The sequence below is a fragment of the Symphalangus syndactylus genome, chromosome 7 (genome assembly GCF_028878055.3).
Source record: "Symphalangus syndactylus isolate Jambi chromosome 7, NHGRI_mSymSyn1-v2.1_pri, whole genome shotgun sequence".
Taxonomy (NCBI): domain Eukaryota; kingdom Metazoa; phylum Chordata; class Mammalia; order Primates; family Hylobatidae; genus Symphalangus; species Symphalangus syndactylus.
In genome coordinates this window covers 84,833,553-84,856,987 of record NC_072429.2, presented here as the reverse complement: position 1 = coordinate 84,856,987, position 23,435 = coordinate 84,833,553, and the positions used below count along the sequence as shown (strand labels likewise).

At 39.6% G+C, this 23,435-nt stretch overlaps 1 protein-coding gene across 1 annotated transcript in view; it reads right to left on the bottom strand.

Annotated features, from left to right (window-relative positions):
- The window catches only part of LOC134737223 (uncharacterized), a 30,491-nt gene extending 7,278 nt beyond the window's left edge, over window positions 1-23,213 (bottom strand). The window contains exons 1-4 of the mRNA XM_063643393.1: window positions 23,062-23,213; window positions 16,679-16,738; window positions 7,318-7,432; window positions 4,779-4,860 (exon numbers count right to left, since the gene is read on the bottom strand). Of these exons, the coding sequence (XP_063499463.1) occupies window positions 4,799-4,860; window positions 7,318-7,432; window positions 16,679-16,738; window positions 23,062-23,139 (315 nt within the window). The 5' untranslated portion in view covers window positions 23,140-23,213 and the 3' untranslated portion in view covers window positions 4,779-4,798. The remainder of the gene's footprint in view (window positions 1-4,778; window positions 4,861-7,317; window positions 7,433-16,678; window positions 16,739-23,061) is intronic.
- Between the last annotated feature and the right edge of the window lie 222 nt (window positions 23,214-23,435).

Here is a 23,435-nt window from a genome sequence, read left to right as displayed (position 1 = left end):
GAAAAAATTTTTTTTTCAGTTTTTAAAAATGCATGGTCTTTATTTCTGCCAATATGCTTTTAAACTGCTGTGCTTCTATTTTCCATGTTGGATTAGAGGCTTTCCTCAGCTGATTTGTAATCCTTAGTGATCCACTCATGAGTACTAGGAAAGGACTAAAAAGTTGATGAGAAACTCTGAATGTATGCATTAGGCTTATGGACTTTAAAATGGACTCTATGGCGATCTGGACGGACTGATTGCTAAGGAACCCCCAAAGTCAGTGTCTATAAATCTTTTATCTTGGCTGGTCATGCTGCCCAGAGAAGCTTTCTAATCTTCTCCCTGAAGGACAAGGCTCTGACTGCTGGCTGCTGGGATCTGGGCTGAGGAATGGGGCTAGAGAGGGCAGTCTTGGCATTTAGCAATCAGTACACATAAGCCCCCATGTAGCTGGGGCTACAGGCACAAACCACCACTGTAGAGACGGGGTTTTGCTATGTTGCCCAGGCTGGTTTTGGGCCTGAGCTCAAAGTGATCTGCCTGCCTTGGCCTCCCAAAGTTGTGGGATTACAGGCGCGTTAGCCACTGTACCTGGCCACCAATCCTTCTTAAATATTGCAACCTCTCTGCCTTCCCCATGTATGCTTAACATCGAGGTGTATAATGCATTTGAGCATTGTGTGGTATAAATCAGCTGTTTCTCAGTTTGTCTTATTTTTAGTTTGAGGAGCCACTGTCTTGAGACTGCTAAACCAGTTACCTTTTATCCATTCACTTTCTAGTTTCCAATATTTTGTTGCTCTCTTCTTTGTGGGGTTATTTATTTTTAAAATTCCTTTATTACCATTTTTGTGGGATTCCAGAAGGGTGGCTAAAATAGAAGTTTCTTCAATCTACTGTCTTAATGTGGATGTTTAAAAAGTTTGAATAATTTAAGAATGTTTAAAATGTTGAAAATTTTTTTTAACAAATAAAACGCCAGTCAAGAAATCTGGATTGATAATACTAACTACTCTCAATAAAGTTTAAAGGAAAAATGTTGAAAGAGACTTGACTTACAGATCTCTGTCTCAGTGATCCAAATTGTTCTAAAACAAAAATATAATAATTTCTGAGTTAAAGTATTATGGAAGAAGGCTGTCTGTAGCAAGCAAGAAAATTCTTTATCACATGGCAGCTATGAGCACTTTAGTGGATGAGGGAAATTGTTTGCCTCTTTCGCCTTTGATAAGAGAAAATTGATTTTATACAAATAAAAGGCAAAATCACTCCTATCTTAAGGAGATGTATCATAAATGATCTTAGCCAATCACTGTAACCCTAGGCTCCTTGCCTGTGATTGGTGTAGGCATGGGACCCAGTTTTTGCCAATAAAATGTAAAGAGGAGTCTAATGTAGAGTTTATAGGAAAGACTATCTTCCCCTATTAAAAGACAAAAATCCAAAAAAGTTCTCTATTCTTTCCTTTCTTGGATTTTTATCATGTAAAGATGTGATACTTGAAGCCGTGCTGGCCACCTTGTGACCCTGAGGTGAAAGTTAGGAGAACCAGGGACAAACAGACAGGGCCAACATATTGTTTTGCTGCAAACTTAACCAATTCTGAAACTGCCTGCTTCCAGACTTTTTATTATGTAACTTAATTAAACATGGCTATGGTTTAAGACACTGTTGCTCAATTTTTCTATTTCAAGCCAAAAATAGTTTTGTGTTTGCTTATTTGTTTGTTTTTGCAATGGGATCTTGCTATGTTGCCCAGGCTGGACTTGAACTTGAACTCTGATGGCCTCAGCCTACTGAGTGACTGGGACTACAGGCAAGCACTACCACACCCAGCTAGTCAATGTCTTTAAACCTGTTTTATCCTCTGTGAATTAGAGTTAATACCTAGCACTTAGGGTTTTTAAAAATGAAAACTAAATGAGATAACATGTTAAAAATGAAAAAAGGGGTGGGGTGCAGTGGCTCACACCTGTAACCCCAGCACTTTGGCTGAGGTGGGCAGATTGTTTGAGCTCAGGACCAGCCTGGGCAACTTGGGAAACTCTGTCTCTAAAAAAAAAAAAAAAAAAAAAAAAAAATAGCCAGGTATGGTTGCACATGCTTGTATTCCTAGCTACTCAGGAGGCTGAGGCAGGAGGATCACTTGAGCCTGGGAGGTCAAGGCTGCAGTAAGCTGTGACTGCAGCCTGGGTGACAAAGCAAGACTCTGTCTTAAAAAAGGAAAAATTTTAAAAAGAGAGAAAAAGTGTTTTTCTCAGTGTCTGGCACGCTAAAGAAATGGCAGTTAACAATTATTTTAAATTAAGACTTCTATTTTTAAGATTTTAATAACTGTCTTCATAACACCCATGATTTGGCCTAATGAGTGTATGCAAATTAGATACATACACAGCTTATTTTTCATGCCCAATCTGGCACATAGTAAGTACTCCACAAAATTTTAAAAACAAGTAAACATAATAGCTATGCAATACATTTTTACTAAATGAATACATAAAAGAATAGATGGGTAAGTGAATGAACTAATAAGTGTCAACAGTTTCAAGTGACTTGATTACTTTAAATAGCTAGAAGAAACAGTAGCATGGTATCCAAATAAATTCTGTGGAAAACATAATAGATACAGTTCTTCTGGAAAACAGGATAGCATGATAAGTAGCAAAATATAAACCCTGCACAGGGCATTGTGTAGTGTCACTTACTACTGATAAAGTAGTGCATTGTACCGTGGAAAATTATCCTGGAGCCCCTCATGGGAAATCTCTCTGAGTTGTACTAAAGACAGACCTTGTCTCTCACTCTCTCTAGGATTTTATCTGGGAATCTCACATGCTTGTGTAGCATCAAGTTTCAATTTATATAATATATGTAGAGCATTTTGCCATAAACAAGACTCAATAAAACAAATGAAATGTGCTGGAGAGGTTTCTACAGAACAAGGTGTTCCTCATAGAAGCCTGTGGCCTCTATTATTAATTCTCTTTCTTTTCTGAACTGATGGACTCATTCTGGGCACCAAGCAGAATTCCAGCTAGAATTTCATCATCTGTTGGTCTCAATCTTATCACAACAGTTTGTATTTTAAAAAGAAATACATGACATTGGAAAATAATATGTTTTTCTGTTGCTCACAGGAAACATGCATTGTGCTTTTTGTTGAAAACTTCTGGCTCACATACCTCTTGACGTCACATCTGAACTCAAAGCCCATTCTTGTTTTGGAATTTTTTAAAAGCCTCATTCCAAGTTCTGTGGAAATCAGCATTTAAAAAGCAAGATCTCAAAATTTCGTGATGTTTTTGAAGCTGATTCAACAGAATCCAAGTTACCTCAGGTCAATATAAAGAAAGTGACTTAAACCATTTATTAAATTTGTGTAAAGTTTTCTGGAAAGAAGTAAATGATTTATTTCTGAATATTTTATGAGCCCAAGGGCTGAATCTTAAAGCTATGGTTTTAAAAAACCAATGCCATCAAAGAATTAATGATCTAGTTTCTTTGGTTGTTCTTCCAGAAAGCTATTGAAAGATTATGGGCACATATGTGGTTGAGAGAAAAAAGCCACTAATGAGACAGTGCCATATGCTTTCTTTACCTTGGATCTGAGCTGAAAAAAATGACTCTTGTTGAGTCCTAAGGGATGATTAGGCTTCAAGTTCAGTGGAAGACTCAGCTTGTGGTTTGATGAGGGCACATGTTCATTCACAAATTGATGAATCAGTCATGATAGAAGAGAAAGGGTGTCTGGTTTGGGTAGAACCTACCGCATTGAAGAAATTTCCAGCTCTGGTGAAAGCAGTAAAATGAAGGCTCAAACTCCAGTCGGAGAGGATATCCAGCCAAAGTGTTTCTAAATTTGGGTATATGAAAAGTTTGAGAATGACAATTATCTCTCCTGCACTGGAGATGGAGCTTTTGTTTGTGGGGTCCCAGTGACGATGGAGTTGTCTATGACAATACGTCATCCTCCTAGGATTGTTGTGGGGCTTAAATAAAATTATATGTAGCAATTGTTTAGCCTATTGTAAGGGCTCAGGAAATGTTAGTGGGTATCATTATTATACGTGCTGTACAAAATAGCTATTGCACAGAGACAATATCTCTATAGATTATCTCAGATGCTACTCCAAATCAGGTGACTATAAAATGAGCAAGTCAGCCATTCAATCTCAGACATCCATGCCTTACTGATTCTTATTTTTATAACAAGATAGAATGGATGAAATAATTTCTGATGTTTTAAGAGAGAATTATCTTTTATCCTACAGGTATCAAGGCTCCTCAAAAAATTACTGGAAAATTTTCAGTAAAGCTGAATGAAAATGATAATGCTGATTATTAGAATCAGAGCTTTTTGCCAAATTATGTGTCTGAGACAGTGCAGAAATAACCTGCCTGCCTCGCCTGCCTCACGACCTCTTCCCTCTCTCACTGTCTCTTGCCAATTTTCTATCACATCTTTTCAATATTTCAAACAAGGATAAGATACAGTCAGCTACATGTGAAAAAGCTGAATATACATATTAAAGGAAATTGCTAAGCTATGTATTATTGTCGCATTTTGAAAGGGTACATTTTAGAATATAGAAAAATCAGAAAGAAAAGAAAGCCTTTTAAAACTATATGAAGAAGCAAAGGAAATAGAAACCAATCTTCAGACACAGAAATATAATTAGCAAACTACACAGATAAAAGCATTTTCTGGCTTGGAGGTCAGTAATAGCACATTTTCTATACAGTTTCTAAAGGCAAGACCCTCAGGGATTTATTTACAATTTATATTTTCTTCTTACCTTGGAAATAACTATTTTTCTCAACTTGCTTTCTTGGTAGTGAAAATAATTTCCAAATGTTTGAGTTTCTTTTGAAAGTTATCTGATGGAGAGAATAAAATGTCAATATGTCCCTAAGTTTTATGTTGGTTGATCTGATCTCCAAGAAGCGATTCTTTCAATACAGTTTAATATTGTTACCGAACTGAACCCTGACATTTTCATCTGCCTACTTGAGCTGGTGCACTGAAATGTTTCACTGGAATTTCAAACTCAGGATGTACAAAACTGAACATCTTTTCTACCAAATCTCCTCTACTTTCACCTCTCAGCTGGTGGCCAATATATTCCTAGCAGTGTAGACTTTCACCTCTCAGCTAGTGGTCAATATATTCCTAGCAATGTAGACTCATAGGTGACAGTCACATTTGAGCTTTCTCTTCTTCCACCTCCCTTAGTCAGTTGGTGATCTAAATTCCATTTATTCTACCTTGACAGGTTTCTTGCACTGATCCTTTCCTTTCTATTGCCACATTTGCTTTTCTAGAAAAAGTCCTTAATATCTTTTTTCTAGCAGTTACTGCATTATCTTCGTAATTATTCATCCTGCATTAAATTGCATTCTTTTCCAATCCATCTTTCTCATTGGTGCTAGTTTCATCTTCCTGAACCAGAGCTACGAACATGTCATTCTCCTGTTCAAAATCCTACAGTGTGTTATCTCACTAAGATTAGAGCAGCATTTAAAGTTCTTCCACAATATTTACATATCATTCTAATCTTTTAAATGTCCATCATTTTTAGCCACGGGTAATGGCACACACCTGTGATCCCAGGTACTCAGGAGGTTGAAGTGGGAGGATTTCTTGAGTCCAGGCAGTCAAGGTTGCAGGGAGCTGTGATTGCACCACTGCACACCAACTTGGGCAACAGAGCGAGACTCCATCTCGCCTGGCTAATTTTTGTATTTTTAGTAGAGACGGAATTTCATCATGTTGGCCAGGCTGGTCTTGAACTCCTGATCTTAAGTGATCCACCCACCTTGGTCTCCCAAAGTGCTGGGATTACAGGCATGAGCCACCATGCCTGGCTGCATTAAGTATATTTCACATTGTTGTGCAACCATCACCTCCATCCATCTCCAGAATTTATTCATTTTCCCCCACTGAAACTCCGTACTCTTTAAACACTTAATTCCTATCTCCCCTCGCTGCTGTTTCCTGGCAACCACCATTCTAATTTGTGTCTCTATGAATTTGACTACTCCAGGTACCTCAAATAAGTGCGATCATAATATCTGTTCTTTTGTGACTGGCTTATTTTATTCAGCATAATGTCTTCAAGGTTCATCCATGTTGTAGCTTGTATCTACATTTCTTTCCTTTTTAAGACTGAATAATATTCTATTGTGTGTATATATCACATTTTGTTTATCCATTCATCTGTGACAAATACTTGGCCAACTCCATATTCTCATATAACTAGAATAGAGGGTAAAATGCTCCCCTTCTCCCTAAGTCTGTGTTATTTGGATTATCACTGAGATCTTGATAGGGAGTCTTGAACTTTGCTTGAAATTTCCTGTGTGAAGTCATAGAAACTTCTCACCATCTCCAGGGGCCAATGCAATACTAGGCACCTGAGACTCCTTTTTTTTTTTTTTTTTCTGTAAGAACACTGAATTCCTTACCCATCTTCTCCTTCCCCAGCCACCTTATACCCAAACCTTGCCACCCCCAAAGCCAATGTCAGGGCCATACGACCTAGATACAACTACTTTCCATAAGAAGACCCTCCACCCTTTGCCAGGCCCATTTTAATGCAAAAGTTTCTTAATTTTTAATGTTATAAACAATGCAGTCTTTCCAGACTACGGCAGGGCAGAGCAGAACTATCACATCCCTTTTCTAAATATTCTAGTTTTGTTTACTGTTTTGGCACCACTATGCACTTAAACTTCCTAAGTCTTTCATGTAAGTCATGGCTGAGACATGCCTATTCTGACTGTGTGGGATGTCATCTAGGTAAGTCTGAATTAGTAAGTGGCAGTGCCAAGAGTTGAACCTAAATCTGTCTGGATCAACACTCATACTATTTCCACCATCCCATTACCTTTTACCTAGAGATAGTCAAAGTCTCCCATCTAGAGACTGCCTGGGCCAGATGGAGGGAGAGATGCACTGTCGGTGGGGAGGAATCAAGAGTGGTGGTAGGGGTATGTTGTGTATAAAAATGGCACTGATCGTTGACTTTTAAGTGTCTCAAGCTGCTGCTTCATATTTCTTTCTCTAATATATTTTTATTATAGCCTTAAAAATCATCATGTGGCCATGTTACCTTAAAAACTAAAATAACGGTTTTAGAGGAAGCACCCAAGAGAAACAATTGCTCCTCCTTTTCCTATCTCTTCTTCTGATAAACAACCATCACCTCATTTCTGGCCTTAAATTTTACAACTTCCCAGTGTACGTTCTGACTAAACTAACCTAAACTGATTAATTGTTCCTTCACCATTCAATTTACTTCTTCATTTCAGTCTATTTGTGTATAATATTATCACCTGGAATGCTTTCCTTTTTCTCCATCTTTGTTATCAAGACACCAGCCTGAATCCTTCCTTGAAATCTCTGTTCTCTAAGCAGTAGGAGTCTTCTCTCTAATGAGCTCTCCAGTTCCTACAGAGAATTTAACAAATTCTGATACGTATTATAGATATGATGCATATGTATTTCCTCATTTCAGATTACAGATTTCTAAGAGGCAGGAACATATTTCATTGTTAAAGTGTAAGTTTCAAAATGGTAAAATCATGACTCTTATACAAATGTAAAATAAACATGTATCAAAGATTATGTCATTAATTAGTGAGAGAACTAGTATGATGCTAAAACAGGTTCACATCTGACTTATAGAGATTTATTTTCCTTATGGGATAAAATTAATTTATATCATTATGAACAGGAATGATTTACATTGTTATCAGTTTTCTACAACTTAACTTCTATCCTCACAGATTTGCCAAAAGCATAGTCAGCCTAAAAGAATCAAAGGTCACATCCCTGTAGAATCACATAATTCCAGAGGATCTTTCTGCTAACTCCCAGGATTCCACTGAAAGGATGCCAAGTAGTCTCTGCTGGCCATCTCCAAGTCAGTGACAAATTTTCCTTATATTACCCATCTTCATTTATCATAAAATGCCAAGAATGTGAATCTTATATTGGAAAAACAATATACCATTGAATAAGTATTATTACTGTTATTTAGAAAATATAAAACAACCTAGAAATATGAAAAAAGTCACAATTAGGTAACTCCTACAAGCACATTTGTTGCATTTTCTACTAAATTTTAGGCCATTTAATGCATTCTAAGATTGTCAGGTCTTTAACTTCAGAACAATTTTAGTAGTACTATTTGGGAACTCTTCTAGTTCTGGGGTGTAGGCAAACCCAACTCACCTAATTTTAATTAGCTTACCCAAGACATATTTAATTTTAATGATCAATACAACTTAACATCAATTTTTAGGGAATGAAATCAATTATGCTCTGGGCATTCCCAAAATATGTTATTTTGATCGTTACTACCTCAAACAACTTAGTTCTCCCAAATGATTCAGTAAGTAAACTAATCTTTTTTTAATTATACTTTAAATTCTAGGGTACATGTGCAAAATGTGCAGGCTTGTTACATATGTATACATGTGCCATGTTGGTGTGCTGCACCTGTTAACTCGTCATTTACATTAGGTGTATCTTCTCCTAATGCTATCCCTCCCCACTCCCCCCACCCCACGACAGGCCCCAGTGTGTTGGAAAAAAACTACTTTAAAGTTCATATGGAACCAAAAAAGAGCCCACATTGCCAAGACAATCCTAAGCCAAAAGAACAAAGCTAGAGGCATCATGCTACCTGACTTCAAATTACACTACAAGGCTACAGTAACCAAAAGAGCATGGTACTGGTACCAAAACAGATATAGACCAATGGAACAGAATAGAGCCCTTGGAAATAATACCACACATCTACAACCATCTGATCTTTGACAAACCTGACAAAAACAAAAAATGGGGAAATGATTCCCTATTTAATAAATGGTGCTGGGAAAACTGGCTAGCCATATGTAGAAAGCTGAAACTGGATCCCTTCCCTACACCTTATACAAAAATTAATTCAAGATGGGTTAAAGACTTAAATGTTAGACTTGAAACCATAAAAACCCTAGAGGAAAACTTAGGCAATACCATTCAGGACATAGGCATGGGCAAAGACTTCATGACTAAAACACCAAAAGCAATGGCAACAAAAGCCAAAATAGACAAATGGGATCTAATTAAACTAAAGAGCTTCTGCCCAGCAAAAGAAACTACCGTCAGAGTGAACAGGCAACCTACAGAATGGGAGTAAACTAATCTTAACTATATTTTATCTAAACCTTCTAAAAATATTTGACAATAGAAATCCTTTAATAGGCTGGGCGTGGTGGCTCACACCTGTATCCCAGCACTTTGGGAGGCCATTGTGGGAGGATCACTTGAGCTCAGGAGTTTGAGAGTAGCCTGGGCAACATAATGAGACCCTGTCTCTTTAGTAAAAAATGTAATATATATATTATATGTTATAAATATGTAATTATATATATTATATGTTATATATATGTAATATGTATATATGTATGTGTATATATATTGATAGGTAGTACTATGTGTAGGTTTTCCAAATTGTGTATTATTTGTTTTGATAGGTAGTAGTATTATAGGGATTTCATTAACAAATAGTACATGTTTTGTAAAACCTTCACATAAAATAATACATGAGTTTATTAAAAATTTTTGTCTTATAATTTAAAAAGGAAACTAAGATTATTTTTTCATTCAAGGATTATTTATATGCCTACTATTTGCCAGAAAAAACTTTTCAGGACTTGAAATGTGTTCTGAGAGTGGAAATGGAAAATAATCTAATAAGTAGGAAGCGGCAGCATCATGGCCCATTTACCGTGATAAATCGTCTCTACACAGTGATGCTTTCCTGGTACCTGGAGGAAAGGCTATGAATCAACGTAGAATTTACATGACGCAGTTTCAGTTGAGCTTAAAGACACTAAAGAAACCAGGTCAGTTTTGTGCTTATGTAGGACCAAACGAATCTCTATAATTAGTCCAGCTAAAATTACTTAATTAATGAATATTCTTAATTAATTCATTAAAAGACAATCCAAGGTTACTGACTTCAGGCTTTCAGAGGAAAATTCAGATTAACTGGTTTCTGGTCCACGAAACTTGCCACAACTGACTTTTTGCCAAATGATCGACGGACGTGCAGACCAGATCAGGTATTAAAATGGCAATTTCCGTGGGCAACTTGGTTTGCATTCCTCTCATTGTAATCAGTGTTGGCACTGCATTAATTTATCTTCCTAATCACTTCAAGGGCCAGAGAACATTCCAAAGAGCTAGGGCCATATGTCACATCCACAGCAAGAGTCTTGGAAGCTGTTTCTCATAGATGTTGGAGGAGATTGGAGAGGCGCTCCCGCACAGGGTCTGTTGGGAGGAAGAGGAGTCCTGAGGCGACTGCTGTAGGTGGCTCTTCCACTCCCAACAGCAGCAGAGGAGTGGCAGGCAGGGTGCTAGGGCCAAATGTTGATGCTTACTGGAGGAAGCCCTGGGAGAAGATGTGGTGCAAAAGGAAGGGAGATGCAGGCAAAATCATGGGCAAATTTCCCCTGTGAAAACCTTGAGATTTCATCACTGCCACTGAAATTCTATCATGGGAAAAAAAATCTGATGCATGATGGATGGTTTTAAAAAATGTTTAATTTAGTCCACCTTACATTCTACATTACCGCTAGCATGGCCGTAATTAATGTCATCATTAATTCTTGAGTGCTTGCTGGGTGGATGCCCTTTAAATAGGAAATCTGGAATCATTGTAAACCATGGAAAAAGGGTGGATAATTTCTGGAGGATTTAACAGAGAAATCTGCGGTCACATATTAAACATAAAAATTATATCTAAAAGCATGTCCATATAAACAGCTGAATAGCTATTTTAGATTTGAGTTAATGTGTTCAGATTGGAGATGATACATTCAAATTGAGAACAGGTTATAACCTGTTTATATTGGAAACAATATGTTATAAAAGCATTTTATATGCTTTTTCAATAGTTAACTAATTACTTTAGCATTAAGCTTATGAGATAAATTCTATTTAATAAGGAATCAGTTATAAAACTATTTCACGTACTTAAAGTAATGTGTTTTTTAAATACAGTCTTATTATGCCACCTTCATTCCCACCAATGGACCCATGAATCACTGGAACCACTCAGATAGCAATGACAGATTTAAGTTACGTAATATCTGTAGGCTTTCTGGCCTCTTACTTATAGGCAAACTCTTTATAAATGGGAATATGAAAGACAAGATTAACTACAGATATGATTCTTTTAAGGATTCTGGTGTCTATTAGCTCTTTGTCAAAATAACCCAAAGAGATTCAAATAAGGAGTAGGTCAGAAAAAAATTATCTGCCTTCTGGGGAAGGGAGCTGCTATTTTCCATTTGAAATCTTGACTCCCCTCTGTGCGAGAGTGGTCGCCTGAGAGCACACATGCCCTACTCTGGTTCAGTTGCAAGCCTGGTAAAAAGCTATAAGCTCCTATCCAGGGGCACCAAGGTTAATGATGTAAAGGCCCACTCTCCTGTACCACCACCCACCATTGCAGTATGCAGAACTGTTTCCTCAAACTTTATTACATTGCTCAGTGTAATTCAAGAGTGATATCAAATATACTTCAAATATGACTGTTCCCAAGTTCACAGGGCAGGTACAGATCTGTGGCCTCAGGTACAGATCTGTGGCCTGTTAGGAACTGGGCCACACAGCAGGAGGTAAGCAGCAGGTAAGAAAGTGAAGCTTCATCTGTATTTACGGCTGCTCCCCTTGGCTTTCATTACTGCCTGAGTTTCACCTCCTGTCAGATCAATGGCAGCATTAGATTCTCATAGGAGCGTGAACCCTGTTGTAAATTTTGCACACAAGGGATCTAGGTTGTGTGCTCCTTATGAGAAGCTAATGCTTGAATATCTGTCACTGATACGGTTTGCCTGTGTCTCCACCCAAATCTCATCTTGAATTGTAGTTCCCATAATCCCCATGTGTTTTGGGAGGGATCCTGTAGGAGGCAACTGAACGATGGGGGTGACTACCTCTACCTCCTTGCTGTTCTCGTGATAGTGAGTGAGTTCTCACGAGATCTGATCGTTTTATAAGGGACTTTTTCCCCTTTGCTTGGCACTTCTTCTTCATTCCACCATATGAAGAAGGACGTGTTTGCTTGCCCTTCTGCCATGATTGTAAGTTTCCTGAGACCTCCCCAGCCATGAGGAACTGTGAGTCAATTAAACCTCTTTTCTTTATAAATTACCCAGTCTCAGGTATTACTTCATAGCAATGTGAGAACAGAGTAATACGGTAAATTGGTACCTCAGAGAATGGGGTGCCGCTATAAAGATACCCAAAAATGTGTAAACAACTTTGAAATTGTGTAACAGGAAAAGGTTGGAACAGTTTGGAGGGAACAGAAAAAGATAAAAAATGTAGGAAAGTTTGGAACTTGCTAGAGACTTGGAGGGCTCAGAAGACAAGATGTGGGAAAGTTTGGAACTTCCTAGAGACTTGTTGACTTTGTTTGACCAAAATGCTGATGGTGATATGGACAATAAAGTCCAGGCTGAGGTGGTCTCAGATGGAGATGAGGAACCTGTTGGGAATTGGAGCAAAAGTGATTCTTGCTATGCTTTAGCAACGAGACTGGTGGCATTTTGCCCCTGTGCCAGAGATCTGTGGAACTTTGAACTTGAGGGAGATGATTCAGGGTATCTGGTGGAGGAAATTTCTAAGTGGCAAAGCATTTGAGAGGAAGCAAAGCATAAAAGTTTTGAAAATTTGCAGCCTGACGATGTGACAGAAAAGAAAAACCAATTTTCTGGGGAGAAATTCAAGCCTGCTGCAGAAATTTGCATAAGTAGTGAGGAGTGGAATGTTAATCACCAAGATGACAGGGAAAATGTCTCCAGGGCATGTCAGAGACCTTCATGGCAGCCCCTTCCATTACACGCCTAGAGGCCTAGGAGAAAAAAATTGTTTCATGGGCTGAGCCCAAGGCACCCCTGATCTATGCAGCCTTGGAACATAGTGTCTTGCATCCGAGCTACTTCAACTCCAGCTGTGGCTAAAAGGGGCCAAGGTACAGCTCAGGCTGTTGCTTCAGAGGGTGCAAGCCCCAGTCCTTGGTGACGTACACCTGGCATTGGGCCTGTAGGTGCACAGAAGTCAAGAATTGAGGTTGTGGAACCTCCACCTAGATTTCAGAGGATGTATGGCAATGCCTGGATGTCCAGGCAGAAGTTTGCCACAGGAGCAGAGCCCCCATGGAGAACCTCTGCTAGAGCAATGTAGAAAGGAATGTGGAGTTGGAGCCCCCACACAGAGTCCCCACTGGGACACTGCCTAGTGGAGCTGTGACAAGAGGGCCACCATCCTCCAGACTCCAGAATGATAGATCCACCAGCAGCTTGCACTGTGCACCTGGAAAAGCTGCAGACATGCAATACCAGCCTGTGAAAGCAGCCAGGAGCAGGGCTGTACCCTGCAAAGCCACAGGGGCAGAGCTGTCCAAGGCTTTCAGAGCCTTCCTATTCCATCAGTGTGACCTGCATGTAAGATATAGAATCAAAGGAGCATTTTGAAAAGTTTAATGGCTGCCTTATTGGATTTCAGACTTGCATGGGGCCTGTAGACCCTTTGTTTGGCCAATTTCTCCCATTTGAAATGTATTTACCCAATGCTTGTAACCCCATTGTATCTAGAAAGTAACTAACTTGCTTTTGATTTTACAGGCTCATAGGCAGAAGGGACTTGCCTTGTTTTAGATGAAACTTTGGACTTGGACTTTTGAGTTAATGTGTGAATGAGCTAAGACTTTGGGGAACGGTTGGAAAGGCATGATTCCATTTTGAAATGTGAGAACATGAGATTTGGGAGAGGCCACGGGCAGAACAATATGATTTGGCTATGTCCCCACCCAAATCTCATCTTGAACTGTAGTTCTGTAATCCCCATGTGTTGTGAGAGGGATCAAGTGGGAGGCAATTGAATCATGGCAGTGGTTACCCCCATGCTGTTCTCGTGACAGTGAGTGAGTTCTCATGAGATCTGATGGTTTTATAGGGGACTTTTTCCCCCTTTGCCTGGCACTTTTCCTTCCTGCCCATGTGAAGAAGGATGTGTTTGCTTCTCCTTCCACCATGATTGTAAGTTTCCTGATGCCTCCCCAGCCCTGTGGAACTGTGAGTTAATTAAATTCTTTTCTTAATAAATTGCCCAGTCTTGGGTATTTCTTTTTAGCAGCATGAGAATGGACTAACACAGTCACTGTCTCCCCTCACCCCCATATGGGACCATCTAGTTGCAAGAAAACAAGCTCAAGGCTCCCATTGATTCTACATTATGGTGAGTTGTATAATTATTTCATTATATACTACAAGGTAATAATAATAGAAATAAAGTGCACAATAAACATAATGCACTTGAACCATCCTGAAACTATCAACCCCCACCCCTAGTCCATGAAAAAATTATCTTCCACAAAACCAATCCCTGGTGCCCAAAAGATGGGGGACCTCTGCCATAGGGACAGCACACAAGAAGCTACAACATTTATAAGGGAACTCCTCTTGAGCTCATTCATGTTCCTAATCTGGCTTCTTCCACCCCATGTGTCATGTTTCTGACTTCTGCTCTGCAGATTTCTACCCTCCTTTTGGGAAACTGTTTTGGGAAATATTATGTTCTGAATGTTTATGTTCCCCATTCCCAAATTCATATGTTGATGTCTATGCACGCAAGGTGATGGCATTGGGAGGCAAGGACTTTGAGGGGTGATTATGTGATGAGGACAGAGCCCTCGTAAATAAGATTAGTGCCCTTATAAAAGAGGCCCAAGAGAGACCCCTTGCCACTTCCACCATGTGAGGATACAATGAGAAGCAGGCCCTCACAAGGCACTGAGTTGCCGGTGCTTTGATCTCAGACTTCCCAGCCTCCAGAACTGTGAGAAATGCATTTCTGTTGTTTATAAGCCACCCAGTCTATGGTATTTTCTTATAAGCAGCCCAAGTGGGCTAAGACAGAGACAATGCCTTTTAGCCAGAGAGATTGATCTGTTTCCATGCTATTCTCTTCCACAGAAGTACATTTTCCTAACTCTGAGCCCTTGCTTTTGAAGTAATGTTCTTGAGGTGGGGGGCAGTGAGACAGCCAAAGACCCTGTCAACAGGGCAGTCCATAACCTGTGCTGACACTCCCCAAACAGCTTGGCAATATCCAGAGTGGTCATGAGTTCCCCAGGACAAGTCAACCTGTGAGAACACTGTAAGTGGAAGGAAGGGCACTTTTTTCCTCCAACTGTGCAGTGAGGAACACACGAAACACACACATACACACCACACAAAACACACACACATACAAGCAAAACACAAACAATACACACAGACAAAACACACACACACAAACAAAACACATAGGATACACACAGACAAAACACACACATACACACACACATACACACACACAAAACACACACACACCACCTTCCAAAGCTATATGTTAATCCTGAGAGACAGTGAATTCCAGTTCTAAAAGAAAGTTGGGAAATATCTTTTTCATCCATAACTGAATTACTATTTCACATTTTTTAGGCTAAGCAAAAAAATAGTTTTTTCTTCTTCCCTTGTTTCCAAATATTTCTTACAACGGCCAACCTCTTTTCTTCCCAAAGGCCCTGCCAAGGTGCTGAGATCAGTTTTTTTCAAGAGGAGGGAGGCGGAAGTTTTATTCTTCTAGTTAGCTCTTATTCCCGCAGTTACATTTTTAACACAATAACCCAGGAGATTCATTAACTTATTCATTAATTCTCCATTCATTCACTGATTCATTCAACAGACATTTGTTGAGTACTAGTATGTCCTACTCAATGCTTGGGAAAATATAAATAAAAACAAGGTATGCTTTCAGTTCACAAATATCTCACAATGTCATTAACTATAATACCACGTGAAAAGTGCTATGAAAAGTGCTATGGAAAGTGCTAGGTGGGCATAGAGACAGTTGCAATTACATTTTCCTTGAAGAGTCATTGTCCTATTTCCCATCTGTTTTCATTGATAATGAGAAGTGTAGCTCAGTTGTGAAAAATGAAATTTTTTCCCCTTTTTCTGAATTTGCACAGGACCATCACTCAGAATTAATGTTGGGTTTTTGGAGATGTGTGTGGTATGTGTGTGTTTTCATTTCAACAACTTCTCTGTTCAACTGGAAGAGGCAACTGCCACACTTTCAACTTAGAGTGGTGGATGATGAGGCAAAGATGACTGGACCTGGAAAACCCACCCACCTGGATATCTTCTGAAAAGTCTTCATTTCAGGAATTAAAGATTCTCAGCCATGCACGGTGGCTCATGCCTGTAATCCCAGCACTTTGGGAGGCCGAGGCAGGCCGGATTACCTGAGGTTGGGAGTTCGAGACCAGCCTGACCAACATGGAGAAACCCCATCTCTACTAAAAATACAAAATTAGCCGGGCATGGTGGTGCATGCCTGTAATCCCAGCTACTTGGGTGGCTAAGGCAGGAGAATCGCTTGAACCCCAGAGGCGGAGGTTGCAGTGAGCCGAGATCACACCATTGCACTCCAGCCTGGGCAATAAGTGCAAAATTCCATCTCAAAAATAAGAAAAAAAAGAAAAAACAGAAACAAAAACAAAAAACCCATAAAGATTCTCATTGCACAGATACTAGTCAATCTCACGAGCTTCACCCTTGCAGGAAAGCCAACGTAACCTGTACATACAGTTACTCTCGTGCTTCTGGAAATCTCCTGGGTCTCCTGCTCTCCTGGATCCACAGCTGCCTTGGGTAGAGGAGAGGGAAGGGGTGAGAATAAGGTATGGGTGATGTCAGTGATGGCATGAAGATGTGAGGTCCATTCATCAATCCATCTTATGAGTATTTGTTGAGCAGGTGCTCTGGAGCAGGCACTGTGGTAGGCTCCAGAGACACTGTGTTCATGAATAAGACACAGATCTGTGGCAGACAGCTGGTTGTCTCCCTATATTTATATTATGTATTTATTTTTTGAGACAGGGTCTTGCCCTGCCACCCAGGCTGGAGTGCAGTGGTATAATCTCGGCTCACTGCAACCTCCGCCAAGTTGGCCAGGCTGGTCTTGAACTCCCGACCTCAGGTGATTTGCCTGGCTCAGCCTCCCAAAATGCTGGTATTACAGGCATGAACCACCGTGCTTGGCCTGTCTCCCTATATTTAATTTCCTCTCCTTCCCTAGTATTGATAATTGCCAGCTAAAGCCTACAGTGTGTAGGTTCTTTTGCTATTAGGTGTACTCATGTGACCAAGTTGTGGCTAATGTAATGTGAGTGGAAGCAGTGTTTGCTACTTTAGAGAGCTCAGCTTTTAAAGTATTCAACTTGTGCACCTCTCATCCTTTTCGTCTTCTTATTGACAAAGAGGTAGCAAGAACTTGGCAGCTTGACTGAGAGATGGAAGCTACATATTGAGGGCAGCAGAGCAATCCCATCAGTGCTAGAAGATTATATGAAAAAAATATGTATGTGCAGCTTGTATAAGTGATATTATTTGGAGTTCTATTTGTTAAAGCATTTTAGCCTGTACCTTAATTAATGCAAGCTTTGCCTTCCTCGAGCTTACAGTCTACAGGGAAACTTAGTAATCAACTGATCTCAAAATAAACATATAATTACAAACTGAGTTAAAAGTTACGTATGTAAGGGCCAGGCGCGGTGGCTCATGCTGACATGAGCCCACACTTTAGAAGGCTGAGGCGGGTGGACTGCTTGAGGCCAGGAGTTCAAGACCAGCCTGGCCAACATGATGAAATCCCATCTCTACTAAATATACAAAATGTAGCCAGGCATGGTGGTGCACACCTGTAATCTCAGCTACTCAGGAGGCCTGAGGCAGGAGAATCACATGAACCTGGGAGGTGGAGTTTGCAGTGAGTCAAGATCGTGCCACTGCACTCTAATCTGTGTGACAGGGTGTGACTGTCTCAAAAAAGAAGAAAAGGAAATTGTATTATAAGAGCATTTAGGCCGGGCGCGGTGGCTCACGCTTGTAATCCCAGCACTTTGGGAGGCCGAGGCGGGCGGATCACGAGGTCAGGAGATCGAGACCACGGTGAAACCCCGTCTCTACTAAAAAATACAAAAAATTAGCTGGGCGTGGTGGCGGGCGCCTGTAGTCCCAGCTACTCGGAGAGGCTGAGGCAGGAGAATGGCGTGAACCCGGGAGGCGGAGCTTGCAGTAAGCCGAGATTGCGCCACTGCACTCCAGCCTGGGCGACAGGGCGAGACTCCGTCTCAAAAAAAAAAAAAAAAAAAAAAAGAGCATTTAATGAAGAGATTTGGCCTAATCTGAGGGGCTTAGGGAATACTGGAGAAAGCAAGAGTGGTGTAAATGCCAGAGGTGTGTTGGACATAGTATTTGAAAATGTATTATTTATTTATTTTTAATTTTTTTTTAGAGATGAGGGTCTCACTCTACCACCCAGGCTGGAGTGCAGTGGTGCAATCATGGCTCTCTGAAGCCTCAACCTCCTAGGTTCAAGCAATCCTCTCCCCTCAGCCTCCTGAGTAGCTAGGACTACAGGTGCATGTCATCATGCCTGGCTAATTTTTTAATTTTTTGTAAAGACAAGGTCTTGTCATTGTTTCCCAGGCTTTTCTTGAAATCCTGGGCTCAAGTGATACTCCTGCCTCAGTTTCCCAAAGTGCTGGGATTACAAACGTGAACCATGTACCTAATGATAATTTAAAAAAAAATGTGAGGAGCACCTCTGCCCAGCTGCCGCACCAACTGGGAAGTGAGGAGCGCCTCTGCCTGGCTGCCCTGCAACCCTCCAGGTGTGAAGTGGCAGCCTTGTGTGTGATCTTTCTGCCCTCCCCAAGTTTGCATTTTCGACAGTAAAGTTTAGTTTTAAATTAAAAGATTTAAATTGGGGAAGATTAAAAAACAGCAACAACAACAACGATTTTACATTAAGCCAGTTTTGTTTTTTGAGGGCCATTACCTAAATGCTTATCTTCATGAATTTCTCTGCCTGGTATAGTCCATGAGCTTGAGGGAGAAAGTCTAGTAAGATGTACAAGCTGTAAGTCATATAAAAAGGAAAAATACTAAATTTTGAACAGAACAACATTACTAGTGTTTATATTATAATGCTTGGTTTAAAAATAAAAGGTGGAGGCCAGGCACAGTGGCTCACACCTGTAATCCCAGTAGTTTGGGAGGCTGAGGCAAGTGAATCACCTGAGATCAGGAGTTCGAGACCAGCCTGGACAACATGGTGAAACCCTGTCTCTACTGAAAATACAAAAATTAGCTGGGCATGGTGGTGCATGCCTGTAATCCCAGCTACTTGGGAGGCTAAGGCAGGGGGATTGCTTGAACCCGAGAGGCAGAGGTTTCAGTGAGCCGAGATTGTGCCACTGCACTCCAGCCTGGGTGACAGAGTGAGACTCTGTCTCAAAATAAATAAATAAATAAAAGAGAAAAATGTTTATATAAGGTAAATCTATCTAGACAAACATAAGGACAGATGAAGTACAAATAAGATCCAAGCAAAAAGTACAAGCTATTTCTTTTATTAAGGAAAAGAATGAGGTTATTTTTTGTCTAAATCATTGGCTTATTGTCCACAATGATCAAATGCAACTGAAAGACTGTGCAAATGTCTGCTCATTTTGTATAGACTTGAAGCCAGAGACTAATTACAACAAATAGTGTGCACTGACAGGAAAAGACAACACATAACTAGCACAATGCTTCACTAAAGAACAAGAAGCACTTTCAGAATGATAGACACACAAGCAAATTTAATAAGGTGATGCATAAATGTGCAATTTTACAAGCAAGGAACATTGCATCACTGGATGACATCCAGATACAAGAATAAGAAAACCAGTGGGAGAGGCCAACTCATGAACTGAGAGTTGACCACTTTGTCTGATTATTCTATGTAGCATCTTTGTTTCTGTTATGCCTAATATGGAGATAATTTGGACTTGAAACCATCGGAGATTGACTAGATCCTCAATGTCAATCTAAAACATATCTACTAAATCACACCTTGTATAAAAATTAAAAAACAACAACCACTAATTATAGAAAATAGTAGCAACTCTTACCCCATATTGTCCCATGGTGGAGAATTTTAGTATCCTCAAATTAAGATGCAATAATGTGGGAGAAATAGATATATCAAGTAAAATATGATGTTTGCAAAAAGTATTGCCTTTACTAATTAGTTCACATGTTAAACTAAATATAATTTGCCTTGAGTACCATAGAGACCAAAAAAAATTCACTGGAGGGGAAGAGAGAAGAATGAAAAATGTATGAATGGTTAAAAATACCAATATAGCAATGAACATATTTTTTCCATATAAATGGAAAATTTTGCCAGTGGATATAATCTTAATAATTACGATGATGATGCAATTTTCACTTCATTAGAATTCAAGTTAAATAAGCTACTGGAAGTGTTTTCCAAGAGAGTTCTGATAATTTAAACAAATCTCTTCATGAGAAAATAGTTTACTATTAGGTTTGAGCTGTATCAGCATATAAAGAATAGAGTGTGTGTTTCTGGAAAGCTAACTATTAAAATAGGAAAGAAGAATTTTTAAGGACTCCATTGAAAATATCACCCTCATTTACTCTGACATAATTAAAAACATCTTTTTTTTTGCCTGAGTCTTCTTGCTAGGGAACATAATTTTATTATAACAAAAGTCATATCTAATTCAAGTTAAATACATGTTAATATCATTATTCAATTATGACTGCTTTAGAGAAACAAACATTTCATCATTTAGAAAATAAATTGTGATACCATCTTAAGTGGAAAATAGAAAAAACTAATAAAAATAGAAAAAATCTATTTGTTCCGGAAACATTTTCATATCCATAATCATATCTATGTATTATTTCATCATTTTTAGGGCATTATCACAGACATCACATTGTTTGAGATCTGTAAAATCCATGTGAGAGCAGGCACTTATTCAATAGGTACTTACCTAGCACCAACTATGTGCCAGGCACTGAAAAGCACTGAGGATTTTATGTTGGGCAAACAGAGAGTCACTGACTTCTTGGAGTTTATAGTTTTCTGGAAAGGCAGCCAATATATTTGATAGTTCTTAAATATAAGGAACTATGACATGTCAGAGAAACTTAAAGTTGGTCAATGTGGTTAAAGTACGGAATGGAAGAATGGTTAAGCCTGGAGAGAGAACCGGGTGCTGTTAAACTGGTTCTCCTGCATGGAGGAGAGAGGCTAAGTGTGGAGAAAACCCTTTGTAGCATTTGCCAGTTTCCACAGGATACATACTCTCCCCACATCCAATGATTCAGCAACCAGCTTGCAAAATTCCAGAATATTTAACCATCTGCATGCAGGTGCCAGCCAGTATGAGCCAGATCAAACACATTCCTTTTCTTCCCCAGAGGCTAGATCACGGAGGATCCTTGTATGCCATAAGGAGTTTGATTATTATCTTAAAGAGCAACAGAAAGCTATTACATTGAACATATTTTTATTTTTTAAATAAAACTTTGACTATAGCATGGATTAAAATGGGATGCAATGAGACAATTTCTGAGTACAGTGTGAGGGTCCAAGAGAAAGATGATGATGGCTAGAATAAGGGTGATGGCAATAGAGAATAAGCAGTTGACAAAGTCAAGAAACAATTTGATGGTAAAATCAACAAGCCTTAGTGATGGACTAAGACACAAGGCAGAGGATGATGTCTACAGGTCTTTGGCTTGCAAAACTGGAAGAGTGGATGGGTGGTGGTATCCAGATAGAAAACCCTTGGGTCGGGAGAAATAGTTTTAGAGAAGATCATGAGATCAGTTTGGAATTTGTAGATTTTGATGAATCTTTCTTTCAGATCTCCAGGTAAAATGTTGAGTGGGTGGTGAGATATGCAGATTTGGATATTAGGAAAGGTTTGGGCTGAAGATAACCTTTTGGGAGTCAAAGTTTCAATTACATGATAATTGATACCATGCACTGATATTATAGCCTAGGGAGAAAATACAAAGTGAGAAAAATGAGGACACTTAGGAATGATTATTGAGAATATGCAGCATTTAAAGACAAGCAGAAGAGGCTGAGCCGGAAAAGAGGGACACCATGGCCAGTGGGTAGGAGGAAAGCCAGGAGACTCCTTGGCTTGTCTTGGTCACGGAAGCCAAGAGAAGAGAGTGCTGGGGATGGATGGAAGGGGCAATGTTGCTGAATGTCGGGTAAGGAAGTAACTTGTCCAAGCTCACTCTGGGGATTGGAATGCAAACATTCTCACTGTGTTTGTCAAGAACAAATTCTTAGTCTAATCAGAGCAAATAGAAAGAAAAGATATTTCAAGGATATGCAGATTTCATTGAGAAATGAAGACAGTATCTGAGATTGATAAGAATTGGAACTGCAAAGAGCTTACCTTTAATGTGATTGTATTTGATTATAATTATTATATGTAGCATTGGATGTAATTATGCTATGTTATTAGCATTAACTGTGAGTTTACTGTGAGACACTGCTCTGCACTTCACATGCATCTTTCTTTTGATTCTAACAATCCTGTGAGAAAGATACTACTCTTAGCTTCATTTTACAGATGAGAAAAATGAGTTTTAAAGAGGTTAAGTAACTTGCTCAAGGTCACACAAGTTGACAGGGGAGCCAGGGCTCTGAGATAGGTTTCAGTGATTCCAAAGCTCATACCCTTGAATGATGTACAGATTGGCAGAATCAAGGCATCTATTCCCAGGAGCCAGGCATGGTGGCCTCACACCTATAATCCTAGTGTTTTGGGAGGCCAAGGCAGGAGGATCATTTAAGGCCAGAAGTTCAAGACTAGCCTGGGCAACATAGCAAAACCCTGTCTCTAAAACAAAAATAAAATAAAATAAGTTACGTGGGTATGGTGGTACATGCCTGTGGTCCTAGCTACTTGGGAGGCTCAGATGGGAGGATCACTTGATCCTAGGAGGTCAAGGCTGCAGTGAGCTATGATACCATACCACTGCACTCCAGCCTAGGTGACAGAGTGAGACCCTGTCTGTATTAAAAAAACAAAAATTGTCTAGTCCCTCGATCACCCCCACCCCATTTAGAGGCCCAGTCACCTCTGCTCTCTGCAGAATGCTCCATTCTCCATTCTTAGGGTGGGCTTCCTCAGCATCAGCTTGCATATGACCCATCATAGTCTTAGCCCTGATTCTTTATGAGCTTAGTGTCTACACATCTCAATTATAAACTTCACAGAGGAATGTGCTCAGACTAGTTCATCTAGGATGTAGAAGGAAGGCAGGTGTCCCCTCATGATTCAAACAGCTATGTCCAGGGATTGAGGTATAAAGAGAGTAGTGATTTGGGGCAGGGACTGTTACCTCAGAGGGAAGCAGAAACAGGATTTCTGTCTTGGATACACATACTCTCAAATTCTCAGTCTTTTTGTATCTTCAACCTTTCTTCTGACTTTTTTCTAAACATATAAACA